Below are 20,010 nucleotides of genomic sequence, written 5' to 3'. Positions count from 1 at the left end.
GGTTTATGATTTGTATGCAATATAATCAAACTGATCAAAATACAAACACGGTAATAGAAGGCAGATCTAAAAGCACTATTTACTTTAAAAGGCTCTAAAGGATGCTGTAGAACAGCCTTTCCAAAAGCATTTATGGTTTTAATTACACATACAATCTCAAATGACTTTGAAGACAGCAGACTAGAATTGTAAAGAAGATGTAGCAACAGATATTCAGCAAACCACTTTGAAGACTAACTTCAACACCTAGGCAAACATTTTCAATTTTAGGGTGAGAAGAAAAACTAAAAACACCATGGATATACGTGTAGTGATGGTAAGAATTAGAAGCCACAAAAAAAAAAAAAAAAAGCTAACTCATGAACAGATTAAATTTTGTGGCATTTGATGCACTTCCTTTTTTTTTTTTTTTTAATCTACTATCCACTTGTATGACTTCTTCCCTTAACAGATACCTGTTCTTGAACAAACACAGGATGTCTTCAGAAAACAGAGTGGAACTATTTACAGTAGCAATCATAATAGTAACTTATCATTGATGGCCTCAGGATACAGTGCATGCATGTTCACAGGAAAAAGCAATCTTCTCTCACTCTAAGACTAACAGACAATTTTTGAGCTCACAGAACAAAAGTTTAGGAGCTGCAGAACAAACTTTTCCCACTTTTACTGAAACATGTAGTCTTGTGAAAGATGCAATTATTTTGCAAGCATAATTTCTAGTGCTCTGTGGTTTTTCAATTACTGCTAAAGGCAAATACAGTCTAGGAACAAATACTTTACAACTCATACGCAAAAGCAACACAGTTTTTGGCAAGATTATGACTAAAAAAACCAGAGCAATAAAAAAAACCCTGCAGCTACATGCAAAATATTATGAGTGACACACATTACTGTAGCTCACTATTTCCGCTTGCAGATCACCTATTAGATTCTTATTTATCCAACTGCCCAAGCTAGAGGATATGATTGCATGTGCACAAACAGCAGGGAGTGCAACTTTGACCATAATCACAGGGAGCTTGCTTTCCATCTCAACTTAGAATTGCCCAGTCAGGAGTCCTTGCAAATTAATTTGCTCTTCTGCACATCTCATTGCTATGCATGGTCCCAGCCACAGGATTACAGAACATGAAAGAAAAAACTTACTTCCCCTGAAGAGCCACTTCTAGTTGACCCGCTCAATAACTCCAATGGTACAGTGAAGTAATATATTTGCAATGTGCCACTAGTTCAACATTAGTCGAATCCCCTGCTATCTTTCAAAGCCCACAATCTGAGGGCACCTCTGATGTCAAACAGATCATTTTTTCATAGGAGACTGTCTAAACTTTGAATATTTTTACTTTGCAATGTACTTACAAATTACCTTTTAACCTACAATATTAAATTAATTTTTTTTCATTTTGTAATTAAAGAGGCTACTTTGCAAAATACACAAAAAATGGATGCTCAGCAGAGGCAATCAGAAAAATTCCATGCTCATACCATCACTCCCTGCATCACTTGAGCCTAACAAGAGTAGTTTATTTTCCATGTGGAGCACCATGAAGGCGAAATACATTTGATGACACAGTACATAACTGTTTTCTGGACAGGAAGCAAGAATGAAGATTAGGAATCCTGACTTCCAAAGAGAAAAAGCAAAACAGCACTTATGTACAGGATAACTAACCCCACAGCTTTGATAAATGCAAATGAAACAGCATCTTGTCTGAACAGAAAACATTAGAGACTTTTGTAATGATGATCTGGGCTTTTCCTCTTGTCCTCCCCTAAAGCTAACAGCCTGTGGAACAACAATGCTGTTCTCTAGAGCAGGAAGGAGCCATGGACAGCAGTGACAAATCAGATGGAACAAAACCTGTATTCAAGTCCCTAGCCCAGGACAAAGTTCTATTCCAACTTGCAAATTTGTCCAGTAGAGATTCTGACAAAAATCAACTGGCTGATTTGGCAAACCATACCTTTTCAGTGAAAGCAATAACTAATTGTCAGAGGTTCTCAAAGAGCTGGAAACCTAGTGTATGCCAATGAGTAGCCCAGGAAAGCAATGCTGTCACAGCAGCATTGGCTGCACCAAGCTGCTGAGCTCTTTGAGCAGGTAACATGAGCTCTGGCCACAAGAAGAGACTCTCAGCAATGTCAGCACAGTTCACTTTAACCAAGGAACTTTGTGGAAAGACAGGGAAGAGAATTGTACTCTGATCCACTCTCCTGGCCCAGTCTTGATGCTCTCTCCCTCGTCACCTGTTTTTACTTTCCTCATTTCAAAAAATGCTGTACCTGTTCCTTTATTTCAGGAAAAGTAGAAAAGAAAGTCTCAGCTTAAAGTGCTATAGTATAAAATCCACAATGTATCTAACATTCACATGCACAGAGTGACACATGCATCAGGACACTCTGCCCCTCTTTCTCCTGTTTAGGTTGGTAGCAACACAAATCACAACTAGCATGGTTCAAGCAGCTTGACTACAGGTTTGCAACAACACAGCAGGCACAGTCCCACCCAATGCAAGTCACTGCCAAAACTCGGCTGATAGCAAGAACCTTTCATTTAAGGCTGTAAGTTAAAAACATTTAGACCTTTCCTTTCCAACAGGCTATCCACAGACTGTCAGCAGTGACTGTGAATGGAATTATCCACATTTCCCCAAGGGTAGAACAAAAAAGGACTTTTTCCTGCTGCACTTTTGTGCTTTTGTTATGTTGCTCATGTCAAGGACATGACATGGGAAAGGGAGGAGTAGGCAGGATATGCTATATGAACACTGTTATTACTTTAACTTAGTGTTTTCCAATGGGAAACCATGTTAGGGAGGGGAAGAGACTCATAGGAAGCTTTCCACACTCTAAGTCACAGGCTGGCTCCAGGAATCTCACAGGCATGTTCCCATGATTGCCTCCTATTTCATGGCTGCCTTTAGTTGCTGGCATTTAGTTGATTTCTCTTCTTTAAAGAGCTTCCTCTCCTCCACTTCATGAGTAAATGTTATTTCTGGTTTTTCTAACATCAAACAAATTCCTTAGCACAACAGCTGATTCCAGCCAAACCATTTCAAGACATGAATTTATCACTATAAACAAAGACAAATGTAAGTAAGTCCAAAGTAAACCAGAAAACCAAAAGCACATTTGTATCGTTTACTGTACCAACCATACACAAACTATAGCAAGCAAAGCTGTAAAAATGCATAATTTATTTCCACTTCTCATTGCATTCAAATTCAAGCTAAGAGGTTACTAAAACTAAAATATCAGTTACTCATGATTTTCAGGAAGAAGATGCCAGCATTGATGCAATGTTGCCACAGTGCATTGCTTTTGCCATATCCAGCATTTGAAAGCAGAAAGAGCTACAGGGAACTTTTTATTATCCTTGTGTTGCTTTGAAATAAAATTATTTATCTGCTGATGTCATATTTTGAAATCAAGAAAAACTTTTGAATTTCCTGAAACAGGAAAATGCATTTTTCAGTATTTTACCTTCTAATATACACCAGTAAAAGACCATGCTTCCACTTGGCCTCCTCAGGTATTTTTGCATGGCTCTGACCCCTGTAGAGAGTTTTGTCCTTGTTTTTCTATCTAAAACAACAAGTTGTGTGAAAATTACAATTTGCATGTTCCCGCAGTCACATTTAAAGGTTAGGGACAGAAAGAATGCCTTATTACCCCTGTTGAAAAAAGCTCAAAATTATATGCAAATGGATGAAAAGAAAAAAGTCGCAAGGGCTAGGACAGAGTATCTATCAGAGAACCTTCCAGAGTATATGCACACAGTCACACACACTGTTTCCAAGATGGACTATAAAGGTGGCAAGTGTTTCAATATGCATAAAGGTGGCAAGTGTTCTATCATAAAAACTGTTTTACAAGACGAAAAAAGTGGACTATTTTCCCTCTGAGGTTCACATAGGTAGAATTCTCTATCGTTATTTTAATAGGATCTTTACCTAATTAAGAAAATTAAATCAGAAACAGAAAGAAAATAAATTATAGCCTTTGTTACAAGCTGTCAAATGCTTACAGTCTCCACAGTCATGCAGATTTACAAATTTATCTGCCTGCTCTCACACATCCAATTGACACATCTGATGCAGATGCTAGTATGATGGAAGAGGCAGAAACCTGCATCTGAAAAACTTCTGAGAGAAGCTATGTGAAACAAGTTGAGTTTTATTTTCATTGGCTGGTTGATTTCTTAATCACAAAAGTTTTCATTTGAGTTTACCATAATGTTTTCCTTTTAGACAGAAACATCTATCAGTTTCAGACCCCTACAAAAATCTATATAGTTTTCATATTAACCACCTCTGTTTTGCTCTTCCTCCCTTCAAGGGTATATACTTCATCTAGTTAATTCACCTAAAATAGGCATTACATCTCCTCCTGTATTCTTGCAAAGATGTAGGTTTTCTCCTCATGGCAGGCAGCACAGGCTGTTTTGCCATAGATCACCACATAAACTCTTCCCCCATCTCATAACCTGTACATTCCATAAAAACAGGAAGCCAATTTAATGGTGTAGTGCAGTTGATATAATGGGTGCTTTAGAGTGTTACTGATAAGCAGCTTGATAACAGGCTAACAGTTGAGTTGTCTGTAGTCCAAAGGACTAAGAGCCTTACTTGCAGCACTGTACCATGAGGACATGAAGAACAGGAAGTGTCCTAGTACCTCAGTACAAGCTGAACACATGGTGCTGCTAAGGACTGGCATCTGAGAGACTGCTTAGATTTTGGATAAAAATCAATTAGCTAGCAAATGGAAAATCAACTGAATCTGCAAAATAGGACACAGCAGAAAGCACAACACCCAAGGAATTAATTAGAAGGGAAATATGAACTGGAGTTTTGTGGGGGTTTGCTTCTTGACATCAGTATGGAGCACTCAGTACCTAACAGCTGCCAGACTTCTGACATACCTGAGTAACAAATCTGGTGACAGTTACAAGCACAAGCAGGGTATGGTGCAGAGGCAGAAACTATCACACAGAAACTATCACACAGAAACTATCACCTTCTGCACAGCTCTCACTTCAGCAGGCCTCTCTGTTTACTATGACACCAAAACTGTACAAGCCTACCCTCCAGTCATCCAATGAGAGGCATTTCATGTAAGCAAGTACTCTCTGCAGCTAGCATTTTCCTAAAGGAACTACTTTAGCCTTCAAATGCACTTTACATGGCATGCCCTGCCTGGTACACTGTGGCCATAATGCTGCATCTCCAGATGCTCTGAAGCCTAGTCATCATCTCCTCACTATCCCTCCTTAAGTACCAGCAGTCAATGAAATCAATTTCTTTCAGCATTTTAATAAATTCAGCAAGCCAGTTTTATTTTTCAATTTAAAACATTTGATAAAATTAACTATTTTGCTGGTCAGAGTGAGATACCACTTATTTAACTATCACTGTAACTGCAACTACCACAACTTAGCAAAGGACTTGAGTATATAGACAACACTTGACCTATTTTAAACTAAAACAGAACTGACTATTATCAGAGGATGTACTACATTTTACCTTCTCATACACAGGTCCATAATTCACACATATTTATACTCGGACATTCTCTCAAATTAATTTGAGCAGCTTACTCTAGCCCTCCTAAGAACTAGCAGACCATTTGAGTATATTGTAGCCATTGAAACCTCAGACTGTAACCCTCTCTGATCCTTAAGACAGTAAACTCTTATCACACAGTAATTTTTAGACAGAAAGTCCTCCCAAAAAAATTTAAATACCATAAGGAAATATGCCTTTGACTCATCTTTTCTACCATTTAAAAGGCTTTTAGATGTTGAAAACAGAAAGCAGGCAAATGTTATGGGAAAAAAACCTCATGCAGATATTTAACACTACCTGGAACCAAATTCTGTGAACAAAAGCAAATGTTAAACTTTGAGATTCTATCCTCAAGTAAGATTTAGTGATGGCACATAGCCCTCCTCACTATTAGTCAAAACTCACCTATACTTTTGACTATATGAAGTGGTATGTTCCAGGCTTCCTCCTGAAAAGTGCTAACAGAAGGAGCAGCATTCCCACTCCAAAAGCTCCAGGATATGAAGCATGATTTGAGAAATCTAGTCATATACATTGTGTAAGCTCTGTATACACTACATTATTGTAATGTATTAATTAAAAAACAAAACCCCATTCATCTAAGTGTTCTCAACATTAACTGGAAGAACCAGGAGCAGAAAAAAAAAAAGCTAGCATATTTGGGACACATAATTGAAGTAAACTTCTTATTTCTTTTATATAAGTCTTGCTAAGTTTAACTTAAAAGCATTTCCAAAATTTTAAGGCTCTCCAGAAAAAACTTAAAATATGTGCATTCAGCTAACATGTTTTAATATGTGACATTACTCAAACATCATAGTCATTTAATGGCAAATGTACATAAACCCTCCAGCAATTACATTATGCAAGAATTTTCAGCAACTGATGCCCATGAATTCTAAATTTTCTTACACCTCAAGAGGCTGGCTGAATTTTTCTTTACCTTTTTTTAACTAAAGTGGAGGATACTTTTTTTCTTCTGGTACTAGTAAATCTTTGAAAGGACAAAAATCCACTGTAGTCTGTTTAGGCAAATTAGCATGACAAATCCCTTTTGCTATCTGCATTACTTAAATCCAATACTAAAAAACTTAAGTAACTTCTTTTCACTCAAATGGCATTAACACTAACAAAAATACTTAGTTAGAACATTGCCTTACCGTGTAAATGCCAATTCTACAAACAGCAAATGAGAGCTGGATACATTCAGACATAGTCTAAAGGAATTAAAATAAAAACATTATCAAGAATGCTGTTTATTAAGAATTACTTTTCTTCCCATCTCTCCCCTCTCCCCTGAAAGAAACACCTTTTTCAAAGCTGTATTAAAAAACCTTAGAAAAATGCCATATAAATTCAGGTTATACAGATACATACTACCTTTCATACAGAAGCAGCTAAGTGTAGAGGTGTCAACACCTTCACACTCACTAGTTCAGTATTTCATTATAGGTCTCAATTTATCTAATGATCCCAAAAATGCCTGTACACAACATTAATAACTTGCATGTAAGCTTTCTGTCAGTCTCATTTATTTTTATCTACTCTGATTTAAAATCAATCTGCAAGAATCATTTTAATGGAGTTCTTTTTGGCCTTTTAGTGGACTGTAAAGAGCTTCTGTGTTTATATTTTTCTCTCCTTTTACCATCACTGAAACTGTCTTCCTCTATATACCAGAATAATGCATATAATTTAATGTTTGCACATTTCTGGAGCCTTATTGCTTTAGCTTTCTAAAGTAGAACACAAAAATAGAACATTTTATTTAATCTGTTCTTAAGCTGAGAATAATCATATTAAAAGTTTTTACCCTCAACTTGCTCAACTTCCAATCTGCTGTGATGCCACAATTCTATGTCTTCTGCAGTCACCCAGAGAGGCTGAGGAGGGACTACGAGTTTCTGATGAAACAGATGAAAAACACCTTCTTTAATTAGCACACCAAAGCCAGGAAATAAATGCAGCTCTCCAATACCAAAATAAAAACTACTGTAGGTTTGTCATATTTCCTATACAACTAGGTAAAATAAACTAAGCTTACAATTATTTGTTCAGAAGAGTAATTGAGGAATTACTTTATATAAGGTATTTGAAAGACAAAACTTAAAGCCTTCAAGCGGAACATTTTCATTACGAGTTTCAAAAGTCCACACATTATCTAAGATAAAGTGTTGGATGATACAGACTTCAAACATACCAATCAAAACATCTTTTCAGGATCTGCTTTCTAATTTCTCCCTCCCTCAAAAAAAAAACCAATATTGAATTGAAATACCCATTTAAATAGAATTGGGATTAAAAAAAACAAAACAACAGATCTTAATAATTACAAGTAATAAAAAAAATGTTAAGTAACATTTTTCTTTTGGTGTTAACTGCTACATCTAAATTTTAAATAAACAGTATTTCACTGAACTGTCTGAAAGTCAAAAAGCACAGCAAAAAAACCTGAAAAACAACTTCAACAGCACAGTTGATTTTCATTTCTTACTGGAAGTAATCTAGTATGCTATTAATGACAAGGAGATTCTGACTTTAAACACCATTTCAGTTAAAGCAGATTTTTTTTTCAGCCTTAAAACCAAACATCTAAGTCTATCTCTTGTGTTCTGAGCTTCTCCCAGAAAGAAAAAATTGACAGAGAAACAGGAACTGACTTCAAGAAATCCTACAGTTACACAAAGTGGTGGGGCGGGGTCATAAACCATACCCCTCCTGACAGTATTTGCAGACCTTGTTCCAAAGGTTCCAGGGATGGATGATTTCCCCAAGCACTTTAGTCCAGTGCTTCATTACCCACTCTACTAGAAAGTTTCCTAATGTTTAACCTTGGTCTGTGGCAATTTAAGCCCACACTTAAAACACCGGGTGATGCTTTGAATGATTTGCATTTTCAGTATCCTGGCAGAATCTATGTTGCTGGCAGATACAACTTTGTATATAAAGTAAATTATTATTTCAGCTTGCAAGAGAAGTAAACATGCAGCAGCAGCAAACCATTATAGCTTCTTCATGTATACAGTTTGCTTTTATTCTAGACAAGCACAGCATTATAAATAGTTTTCTTTTTTTTTAATTTTTGTTCACAACTTCGAGGCTATGCATTAGTGGGAGAACTAAGCTGCAGTTCAAATTCTCCAGCAAGCCCCTGTAGATCCTTGCTTCAGCAAAATAAAATAACCTACATCCCATGTTACCTTAGTTATCCATTGTTTGGTTTGCCATTGTTAACATTATAAAATCACAGGCTATTTTAATTATTATAAGGCATGAATTCCGTCACACACAGTACTGATGGTTTCCCTTATGCATTTCCCAGTGAAATATTAAGATAATCCCTTCTTCAAGTCTCCAAGAAAATGCTTATAAACTACATTTTCTAGTGGTAAAAAGGATCATTAAATCCAACACTACTATTAATATTTATTATATTCACCTATTCTTTCTTCTGAAAATTTACATTCCCTCCCCAGAAGTATTTCAGTTTAATCCTTGAAAAAGTGACAGGAATTGATTTAAATAATTAAAAGTTTAGTGATACTATCCTTCAGACTATAAGTCTGACCACTGTTTGATTATCTGTTGCTGCAATGGGGAGTTTATTCTTCACACTTGTAATCTTTCATTACTTTGGTTGCGACAACTCGGGACCATACAATTGGGCAACAAAACAGTTGTTGGAAAATTTACACATAATTTACTTACAGTTTATTGTTGCTTTCTGAAAGGATTTTACACGGTAGGCATGAAAATAAAAGAAAAAAAAAGTAAAAATATACCTACAAATTCTATGAAAGAAAGATAGCTTGTTTGACACAATTCTACAAAGACTAATTATTCACAGATGTGATTTCACATGTCTAAAGTGAAAAATGGAGTCCTCAGATCAAATATGTCAAGCAAGATATGCATGCATCTCTGTCAAAAAGCACCCTTCTGCCTAGGCAAAGGGTCATCTCACAAACATTAAATAATTTCTCCCACTGGAAAGCAAACTCATAGCTAGCTTTCCTATTCACCCAAGACTTTGTTATTTTAATCATACCTTGTAAAAATGTGGCTGTTTATAATGACTTAGAAACATGTCTGCCCTGCAGCTGTGCAGCATTCAATTCACAACAAGCATCTGTTCTGTCCATTTTTTCAAGTATTCTGCTATCAGTACAAAGCAATTTCAGTATCTGGTGTTTAAGGTGTTTAAAAAAAATCTCATTCAGCTCTGACACAGGCACACAGTCTGCAACTCACAAAGCCATTGTTTTAAATATCTACTTTGTCAGCAAATACAAGATTAAATCCCTACTCATAATATTTACAAAAGACCAGATTTTGAAAAGACTAATTAGAGCATGTTCTGCAACTGATGACTTCAAGCACCGAGTTAAAAGCATTAGCCTCAAGAACCTTGGTGGGCAAAAGGGGAGGGTGATCCTAACCAAGTTCTCAGGAAAGAACCAAAAGACCCAACACCTTACAGAACTGCAGCAGCAGTCAATTCTGCCACCCAGCAGAAATAACCACCTCGACCTCAACTCACTGTGACACAATTCTAAATAAATTACAGCACTGGATACAGCTCCAAGACCACAAAAACAGAAAGCAAAACAAGAAAAGGAAGATGTTAGAGGTTTTTTTCCTGGTGATATGTTTCTTTAATATGTTTGAGATCAAGGTACACCTCTCCTCATTTATAATGAAGTGATACAACCCAGCAGACACTTGGAATTGCTGGATCTTCCAGGCAGAAGTTTTTCCACCTCTATTCTTATCTGCATCTTTTTCAGTGTATCAAATTGCAAAAATTAGCAACACAAGTGTATAAAATATGCAGGTTTTAAGGTACCTTTAAGCATGGAGCCTGAAACAAATTCTCAGTGCTTATGTGTTGTAAGGAACATGTGGGTACCCAAAAGCACACACAACAACACTATAGTAAAGGTAGCAGGAACTTTGACCAGAACTGCTGTTTGCTAACCTTGCCAAGGTTCCCCTTTCTGCACAAGATGTCACAGCCCTCTAGCAAATTCCATTAATAACATTTCTAATTTAAACTCCCTGAATTCTTTTTAATACTGTTCTCAGGGAAAAAAGGCACAGAAAATATTTTAATATTTTCCTTCAATGCTGAATAATTAGATTTCTAAAATACCAATCTTCTTGTACATAATCATTAGAAAAATAAATCTCAGTTTAGAGACTAAAAGAAACCTGATGTTGATGGAAAAGCAATGATATGTGAACAGGAAATAGGACTAGATCCAAGAACTCTCTTGTCATCATAAAAAGTAATCAAGTGGATGCACCAGAGAACAATGCTCTCCTCTCTTTTAGGCAATATTCTCAGTAGAACAGTTTTCCATGACTCTTTCCAGGACTGCAGTGGCTGAGGCAGTGTAAGATACAGATTAGCCAGCAGAAAATTAATAGCTGCAAGAACAGCATAGACATTTCTCAAGAATTTTGGATCTTTTCTCCAGTCTTGCTGAAACCTGAAATTATGCAAGTTTCTGGGCAAGAAGAAAGCACTGAGAAAAGAGAGCACTCGTTGTAGAGTGCATAATCCCTCTACACAGGTTGTCTATACGGTTTCAGGTTCACTCAGTTTTGTGGGCCTTACATAAAAAGTTATAAATTTGTTGAAACACAGATGTCAGAAAGCCAATAGCCTTTTGTCATATATACTTCCAAGCAGAAGGAATCTGTGCTCCTGGAGAAGACTAATTATCTTCATAAATACCTCTGAATTGAAAAGTCCCACCTCCTGTGTAGTCAATGAAATTCTGATTACAGTGGACAGCACTCCTGGACACCACTCAGAATATCTCAGTTTCCTAACTGCAATTTCCTGTTCGAGAACTGATTCCCGATTCCTCCTCAATGAGGAGGAAAGATGAGGAGGATGTCTTTAGTCCACAGCAAAGCATCAGGATATCCAGGGAATCATACCTCATGGACCTATCCTTATGTTCCAGTAATCACAACTTCAGGATTTCCTACCATCATATCTGAACATCATGTTTAATACCAACCCACAGTGGCCCTGTCTTTGAAGACCCTGTACAAATTCTTGGTCTACGCACTTTCACTTCCCTAACATTACTGCACAAGTGAGAATTCAACTACACTCACATGCAGAAAACACAGTTCCTGGATTATAACTGTGAGTTCTTCTGTACAGGAAAACATGCTTATTGCCTAATCTCTTTCTGATTCAAAAGACATCTAGACTATTACCTCCTCATACCAGTCAGCTGTCTTTTCTTCAGACTCAAGAGCTGTAACTACTTATCTCTGCTTGTATGGAAGAAATTGCTTTTCTTCAAGTACCACATCATCCTTCTCTGTATTTTCTTTGGATTTTTTAATATTCTTCCTGAAATGATGCAACCAGAAATGTAGCAAGTAAGATAAGAGCAAACCTTATATTTAAGCAATGTAAAAATGAGATCTTTCCCTCTTTCTCCTTCTTAATAGTCAAAATTTGTTGACAGATGTCTGGGTTGAGATGACATTTTAAATAAGGATCCTCATTCCCTTTCCTGAGTACTGATGATATTTTAGAGCCTATCCATGCATCTGTACTGCCATGTGACTTCTTCTAAAAATATATATCAACACTGAATTTCATTTGCCATTTTATTACAAAAATCAAAAGAGGTACTAGATTTTCTTCCTGGATTCAATATGCATTCTTAATATTTGTCTCTGCATCAGCCCACCCAAAACATATGCAGTTTATACAGCTAAACACGAACATGAAACTCCCTTGCAATCTCTGCATTCACTTCTCTGTCTTATTTGCTGCCAGAGCTGTGCTCTCAATGCTCATTTGTATTTCTCATGAAATTTGTATTACAGATTACAAAACTATTACTTCATTTTTAATTGAAGTTTTTCACCTCTATTGGAGTCAAAATCATATAAAGGAAGACTAAGCAACAGTTATTATAAAGCTAATAAAATGTGGAAAACAGATGTTTCTTCTGTACAAAAGCTCCAAGTTATAATTAAAAAAAAGAAATCTGCAAACTTACTTCCCCCATATCTCAACAGCTTCTAGTGGATCTTGGATGCCATCTTGCTTATTCAGATTCTCCAATGCCAAAAGCTAATGTGGGTTCTGTGAACAAATTTTTCTTCTGTTCCTCCACCAAAACATACAGAACATCAAAGACTCCAGCTCTTCCTACAGTTTGTTCTTACAAGCAACAAAGTTCTAGGGCAGGACTGCATCTAGCACAAGAGCACTTGTCAGCTACATTTCCTGCTTTGTGTCTCTTCCTCAGATAGAGGGAGCTTACTTACACACTCATTGACAATTAATTTAGTCACTTTACCAGGTTATCAGAGAGAAAAAATAAATTTTGTACGCTGAAGAGCTCTGGCATGAGCCATCTTTTGTTAGATTGCAAATACCCTACTTATGCCCACAAGGACTTTTATATCGTCACAGTCAGATAGTTTGCACTTCAGAAAGTTATCCTGCGCACACAGTGAAAAACAGTAAAACCAACATAATGCAGAGCAGCACAAGCCAAAACACAAAGAAGCAAAAGATTTTAAACACCGTTGTGTTTTTTTTCATAGGGCCTTACAGCTCTTTGGGCCACATTTGTTGTTTTAAACTAAACTAAAAATGCTCTTTTTTTAATGGAGAGCTAATATCCTCATACAATCACAAAACTTCAGAATTCCATTTAAAAGAATAAACATCACAAGCTGGCAGTATTAAAAAACATGAGTTGATGATACTGACAACAAGCCAAAAATGTTAATCAGCATGTGGTATTAGAAGGAATATTTTGTCCTTACTAAATGCAGATATTCTCACTTACTAAAAGCTTGCATTTCTAACCTTTTGTGAAATTCATCACCATGTTGCCTTGAAGCTTGGAGGTCTGACTGAAGAATTCAGCAGCAGCACACTGCAGAGCAACATGGTCTGGTAGTACATAGCAAGAGCTGGAATTGAATACCAAGTATTCTTACTACATACTTCAGACACTAATTCTGATGCAGGCCTGTGGTGGAAAAACCCATTAGTGAAGTAAATCCTTCCATCTGGTTTCATTTGAAAAATATTAAATTCATGTCATCTGTGATCACTCCGCAATGCAAACCTAGGTAAACATTACCTTCTCCAATTAAAAGATTCACATCTGATCCAAACACGAATGCAGTTGCATGCACCTTACAGCTGTTGTTTTCTTTCCTGCATTCAGCTACATTTTTTTTTTTTTGAAACAACTGTCAGACCCCTCATCCTTGTGTCTAATCAACTCCCCAAAACTGAAGGGACAATAATAAAACAGAAGCCCTTGTGCTCTACAGAAGGTGTAAGTTTTCAAGGCTGTTATAGCTGATAGATCAGTCAACGTAGAGGCCAAACATTCCCTATTGTTACATTACAAAAGACAGAATTCCTATGAGAGGGGCGCTCAGCAAACAGTAAGAGGACGTGGCCCTGCCTATAGACCGTGGCTGCTCATGTTGCAGGCAATGTATCCAAATCACACACGTGCCTCACAAGAAAAATACAGAGTTGCTAGTAAGGACCTCAACCCATTTTTCCTTATTCAAAGGACAGCATCTACGAGTTTACAAAGTTTCAGTGAAGTAAAACCCTTACCTTCAAACATACGCCTCTCTAACACATTTGCAGCGCGAGAAAAAAAAAATGTTTCCTGTGACCTGCAGATGCCAAACAATGGAACTGGCAACAGCAATGGAAAGACTGGATATGAAGTATACCAGAATCACTAAGTGGTCTTGATCTATCCCACATTGCCACTTTCTGAATCTAACCTGTCCAATTCATTTAAAGAGTCTAACTATTTAAAAGAAAGGTCTTAAAAGTAAGCGGCCCAAAAAAGAAAAGTTGCTCAAAAACATTTAATTTTTTTAATATCACCTAACACTTTAAGAACACCAATTTGGATTATGCAGCTTTTCCCAAGTAAGACTTTGTCTGAACACTAACTATTTAGATTGTGAGGTCAAGACTGTTCAGAAACAAAGCACAAACTCTTAAGTCAGTTCAAGGCCTATTCACATATTCATTTAAAATTTGAAAATTCAGTTGAATTCACTCAAAAACTTACCAAATTTTAGATTTCATGTGCATGCATACTGGAGCAAAATAGTTTGCGTCTGCTAACAAGTGCACAAAGAACAACAAGAACTCACCCAAACTTGTTATAGTTAAAAGAAGCCAATCCCCAACAAAGCAACAAGGATTCTGATGCACTATGAGTGTGCACTCTTTTGACATTGCAGAACCCATGTTCCTGTTCAACTCCTCAGAAAAGGGACCCAAAAAAATTTTTTAAAAATTACTAAAGCTGAAGCAGTTCATCATCCAAGAAGAGTTATCTTCCATTTCAGGTCAGAATATGCTCTTTAGTACCTCTCCAAGAAAAATTTTTATCTACAACTAAGACAGTACATAGTATCTTGGGATATAATTTACAGATAAGTTATCATAATAAAAATGCTAAAAATGCAAAATTAAACAGGTTATCAATTTTTTATTATAAACCTCTTAGGCAAATATAACTCTTTTGCGAAGAGACAGATTCAAATTTCATTATCACTCTCTCAAGCAGTTTTTAAAAATTCTACACAGACCAGGCTGATACATTGAATAGAAATATGTAAGAACTTTACCTAGTGCGGAGGATGCCACTGAAGAAGTGTATTGTGAAAGTCTACTCAGGAGCTTAAAATCTGCATTGTAATTGCAGCACGTAAGAAAAACTGAAGCATTTTTATTGTTTCCCCACAAGTTCTCCAAGCAAAAACTGTAAGACTGGTCACATACCATGCTTTTCACAAGATGCATCATGGCGTAACTCCTTAAATTAAGTATAGTCTACTGAACAGAGGCCAACCTACACAAGTCTTTGCACACACTGAAATCCTTCCAGACACAATGTAGCAGGTATGAAGCTGAAGAAGGTTGCAGACAGTACCCTAGATTATGTAGTCACAAAAACCTGCCATTCTACATTCATGCAGCTATGTTCACATACTATGTTTTAAAAGAGTTAACTAAATGCAAGCAAAACAACATATGTAAGTGAAAAGTGCCTCTGAGTGAAGATGTATTCTTTTTTAGAGGCTGGACTTGGTTTAATCATGTTGATTTAAAAAAAGAAAAACACACCACTCCTAACATCATAATTATAGCAACACAAAAATAAAAGAGGCACCAGGCTGAAGAGCCTCTTCTAGCTATCAAAGATACAGAGGCTAGTGATACTTTTTTTGTTACAATGTAAAACTGCAAAAACAGACCAGAGCATCACAGGAGCATCTTTTAGCACCAATTTATTATCAAATGGCATAGTCATAAATCGAGGGTCACACTTTAAGTGGGAAGGCACTACTCAGGTTTTGGGTATCTGTCCATAAAAATTTTAGGCCATAGTCCAAGCTGGCTCCAACTGACTTCACTCTGAGAAGGTTTTGAGTGCTTTCAATAACCTGATGATATTGGAAAGTGCTTCAGATGTTCATTACTTCTAGGGATCTGATTCTTAATGGAAAAAAGACATCTCCATCAATGTAGGTCCTATGCAGCTAAAATCAGGAAAAGAACTTTCCTATGCAAGTCTGGGAAGAGCTGGCTGAGGGTAGACTCCTTGTGGAGATGCACTGACCCCTGAGTTCATGCAGCAACAAACCTGACCTCATCTGTCCTCACCTCCTTCCACTACACTCCCTCACTCAGCCCCCCTGACAACCAAAACTCGTCAAATACTCTGTCTCAGTAGTACTGCAAGGGAAAACAACTCATCCTTTGCTCTCTGCCTCACACTTCAAGCACGGGAGAAAACCTCACTGCCGGCAGGCTGCAACACAGGTGCCCCACATGAGGAACCAGAAACCTTCTGTTTGTGTTTTCATGCCTATATACATGCAAGAACCCAACATAAATGCACAAAACACAGAATTCCTTAACATGTACAGCTCTTTTTGCTATGGAAATAATGAGACAATTGTTCTACAGCCTTAACATTCACACAACTTCAAGCCTTGCACAGATAACGAGTAGGCCCATCTTTACACCAGGGCAGACTGTGACAACAAGCCAAAAACAGATGTACACAACTAGTTGTCTAAGTCACTAACATAATTTTTGTTGTTGTTGTTAGAGCATATTTTCTGAGGTGCCTGAACCTCATAATCAATGACAGGTTTTAGAACTGATACTAAAGAAGGCCACATGACAAAAAAGAGGAAAAGGATCAGCTGGAGAATAAGAGTCAGGGGAAGAAAAAAAAAAAACAGAGTTATTTAATCCCCTCCCCCCTTAAGTTAATACAAAAACATGCTCTTAGTTTGCAAGGCTTATTAAATTTATTGTTCTCAGAGTGGTTGGCCTTCCACACAACAGCCTGTAGCAGTCACAAAGGTTAATGCAAGCATTTGAAAAAGTACAGATATGGCCAGTTTCGTCTGGCCATAAGTTTATAAAGGAAAAAAAAAATCTCAGAAACAGCTCCAGGCTCCCAAGGAGCTAGGTGGCTGCACTTGATATCCAGCAAGTTTATTATCAGTATTTCATTAACTAGGCTGTTAAAGAGAAGTCTGCCTACCATTTCTGCCACACAAGACTCATTTTCCAGTGTCTCTCTGTAGTATTCAAATTCAGAAAGGCAAGCCTAAAACATTTTGGGGGTTGCAAGGCTCAATAAACCACAACAAATCTTAGCTCCATAGACACAAGAATAGTGAAGTATTAATTTAATGTATTTCTGGTTTAGTTAGCTACCAGAAAAGGCAGACACTGCATGCAGCTCTCATCTCAGCATGGCAAATATTCTGCTAATTAAAAAGAGCATCTCCAGAGATTCTGTTGCATTTGATGAGCCTCTCTTGAAAGCGTACACCCGTGAGCATCCCGTGTGAAAAAGTATGAATGACAGAGTCAAGATTCTGACTCCAAACACTTCCTGGTCCCGCTTGACACCAACAACGAACAGGGATGCCCAGAAGATGCCTGCTCTTCACTGCCCCAGCTGACGCTTCGCAGCATTTCACGGTGAAGGAGCGGGCACCAGTTCACAGCGCAGAGCTCGAAGCCACAAGACTGGAGCAATGGGATGCCTACAGGGCCTGAGCGATGGGGTGTGCTCGTTACGCCCCCCTCCACTGCTGGGCTGAAAAGACCAGGTGAGCAGGTACCATACTAAAACAAAGCCACCTGCTCATGAGCCAGCCGTGCCACAGGGCTTTTGCCCGCCGAGGGTGCGCGGGTGAGGGCAAACACCAGCCACGATCCCAGCTGAGGTGCACGCCCGCGATACGATCTTTCACAGACGAATGGAGCCAATATTCATTAAAGAGCCATAAACACTACCCCCGAATACCAGCTGCCCGGGCGCTCGGCTGGTCCCGTCCGCGGTAGCAATTTAGTTCACTGAAGCATGACCTAAGCTCCAGCGTTTAGGAAAAAAACAGCGACCCGGGTCACGGCTTTAGCAACCTAATAGCGGCCAAATGAGCGGGGCCCGGCCGCTTTATCGCCCGTTAACAGCCCGCCGGGCCGGGTGCGGCAGCGCGGCCGGACCCGGCTGCCCCCGGCCCCGGGCAGCCCCCCGCACCCCATCGCGCCGCGGACGCCGCCCCAGCCGCTCAGTAAAATGTCCGACGGTCTCCGCTGCCGCCGGGAACCTACCAGGTAATCCATGTACCGGAGTGGCGCCGGGCGCCGCGCTGCCGAGCTCTCCGGAGGGGCCGCGGGCGCCCGCCCGGCTGACAGCGGCGCTGGGCCGGCGGGGCAGCGGCGGCGCGGGGCAGCGGCGGGGCCGGGGCGCGGGGCGGGCGGCGCGGCGGGGCCGGGCGGGCGCGCCGGGGGCGAGCGGGGGGCGCGGGCGCTGCCCCGGCGGCGCTGTCAGAGCCGCGCTGCCGCCCGCACCTCGCGGCGGAGGGAGCGGGGCAGGGGCGGGCGGGGGCGGGACGCGCCGTCAGCTGATCGCACACGTGGGGGCGCGGCCGGGCCGCCCTTAAAGGCGTAGGAGCGCTGCGGCCGCGCCGCTGCGGCTGCCGGGGCTCTCTCGTCCCGCAGCCTAAGCGGCCCCAGGGAAGGGCAACGCACAGGAGCACAAGTACTGTGAGGAGCAGTGGAGGGAGCTGGGGTGTTTATCCTGGAGAAAAGGAGGCTCAAGGGAAACCTTATCACTCTGCACTACTGCCTGGAAGGAGGCTGTGGCCAGCTGGGGTTCAGCCTCTTCTCCCAGGCAACCAGTGACAGGACGAGAGGAGATGGTGCTAAGCAAAGCCGGGGGGGTAGGGGGTTCAGTTGGACACCAGGAAGCATTTCTTCATGGAAGGGGTGATTAGACACCAAAACGGGCCGCCCAGGGAGGCTGAGGAGGTGTTTAAGGAAAGACTGGACATGGCACTTAGTGTTCGTGGTCTAGTAAGGTCGTGGTGTTTGCCCACAGGTTGGACTCGATGATCCAGCCATAGGTTTCCTTCCCAATCTGATTGATTCTTTGATGGTTCCCCTAAGAACCCGTGAAAGAAACGTCCATGTCTCCTACTGCAACCTGACATCCTAATTTGGAGGCTTTTTCACAAACTTGAGGTGTTAGTAGGGATGCCTGACTCCTGGAGAAACGGAAGGAAACTTCATGTGTGTGACAGTGGGATAGGAAATCTAAAAATGAGGCATCAAGTGAAAAAATAAGAGTGTAGTTAAAAAGAAGTAGAAGAGTAGACAAGGAGATAGAAGGAAACAGGTGTCAATGAGGAGCTAGGAGCAACAGGGAATCAATATTTTTAAGGATATTGGTGAGCCGTTCGCCTACATCTAGTAAACTGGGGTGGGGAAACATAAATTACAATTACTGCTCTGAATTTTGTAACTAATTAAGGCCTGTTGTGGACAGTCTCAGTTACTATATCCAGAGAGTGTTGATAAAACATTCCCTTTATGCCTGCCCAAAACACATCTTGCCAATGGATAATTCATATTCCGCATACATCTAGTCTAGAAAAAAAAAAAGATTCCTTTGGTGGTCCTTTCTTTACCTTGGGATTCAATATCAAATACATCTGCATAGCAACTTAAGTTTAATTTAGATGAGTACCGATGTTTTTTTTTTAATCATCTAGAAGTTCACTAATTTTAGTACTTTAATAGTCAATGAGTGGAAGGAGGGATACAGGCTTGGCCCTTTCTGCAATTCACATTTTGACTGTTTTTCATTTAGTCACAACAATTGCTGGCAACTGTCTCTTGATCCTGAAATGTCCTTTTGACAGGGGGAACTACAGTGTAAAGACTACTTTAGCCACTACAGGGGTGGGTAAAGCAGGCCTCTCAATAATGTAACACAGGAGCTGTAAGAAACTGATTTCATCACACTTCTGTCATCACATGTGATTTTTAACCTTTTGCAGTGCTTTCCCCTTAACAATTAAAACC

General features: G+C 39.4%; 1 protein-coding gene across 4 annotated transcripts in view; it reads right to left on the bottom strand.

Annotated features, from left to right (window-relative positions):
* ARL15 (ADP ribosylation factor like GTPase 15) overlaps positions 1-18,338 on the bottom strand; it is a 224,796-nt gene extending 206,458 nt beyond the window's left edge. The window contains exons 1-4 of one of the 4 annotated variants that reach the window (XM_058044183.1): positions 18,256-18,283; positions 9,279-9,294; positions 7,384-7,474; positions 6,731-6,787 (exon numbers count right to left, since the gene is read on the bottom strand). In XM_058044183.1, coding sequence (XP_057900166.1) covers positions 6,731-6,784 — 54 coding nt within the window. In that variant the 5' untranslated portion in view covers positions 6,785-6,787; positions 7,384-7,474; positions 9,279-9,294; positions 18,256-18,283. Of the gene's footprint in view, positions 1-6,730; positions 6,788-7,383; positions 7,475-9,278; positions 9,295-18,255 lie in introns of those variants that run through there. The other 3 variants (XM_058044184.1, XM_058044186.1, XM_058044185.1) reach the window with 3 other exon arrangements.
* Positions 18,339-20,010: the final 1,672 nt, after the last annotated feature.

Source organism: Melospiza georgiana, chromosome Z (assembly GCF_028018845.1).
Source record: "Melospiza georgiana isolate bMelGeo1 chromosome Z, bMelGeo1.pri, whole genome shotgun sequence".
In the NCBI taxonomy this organism is placed as follows: domain Eukaryota; kingdom Metazoa; phylum Chordata; class Aves; order Passeriformes; family Passerellidae; genus Melospiza; species Melospiza georgiana.
This window is presented reverse-complemented; position numbering and strand designations above follow the sequence as displayed.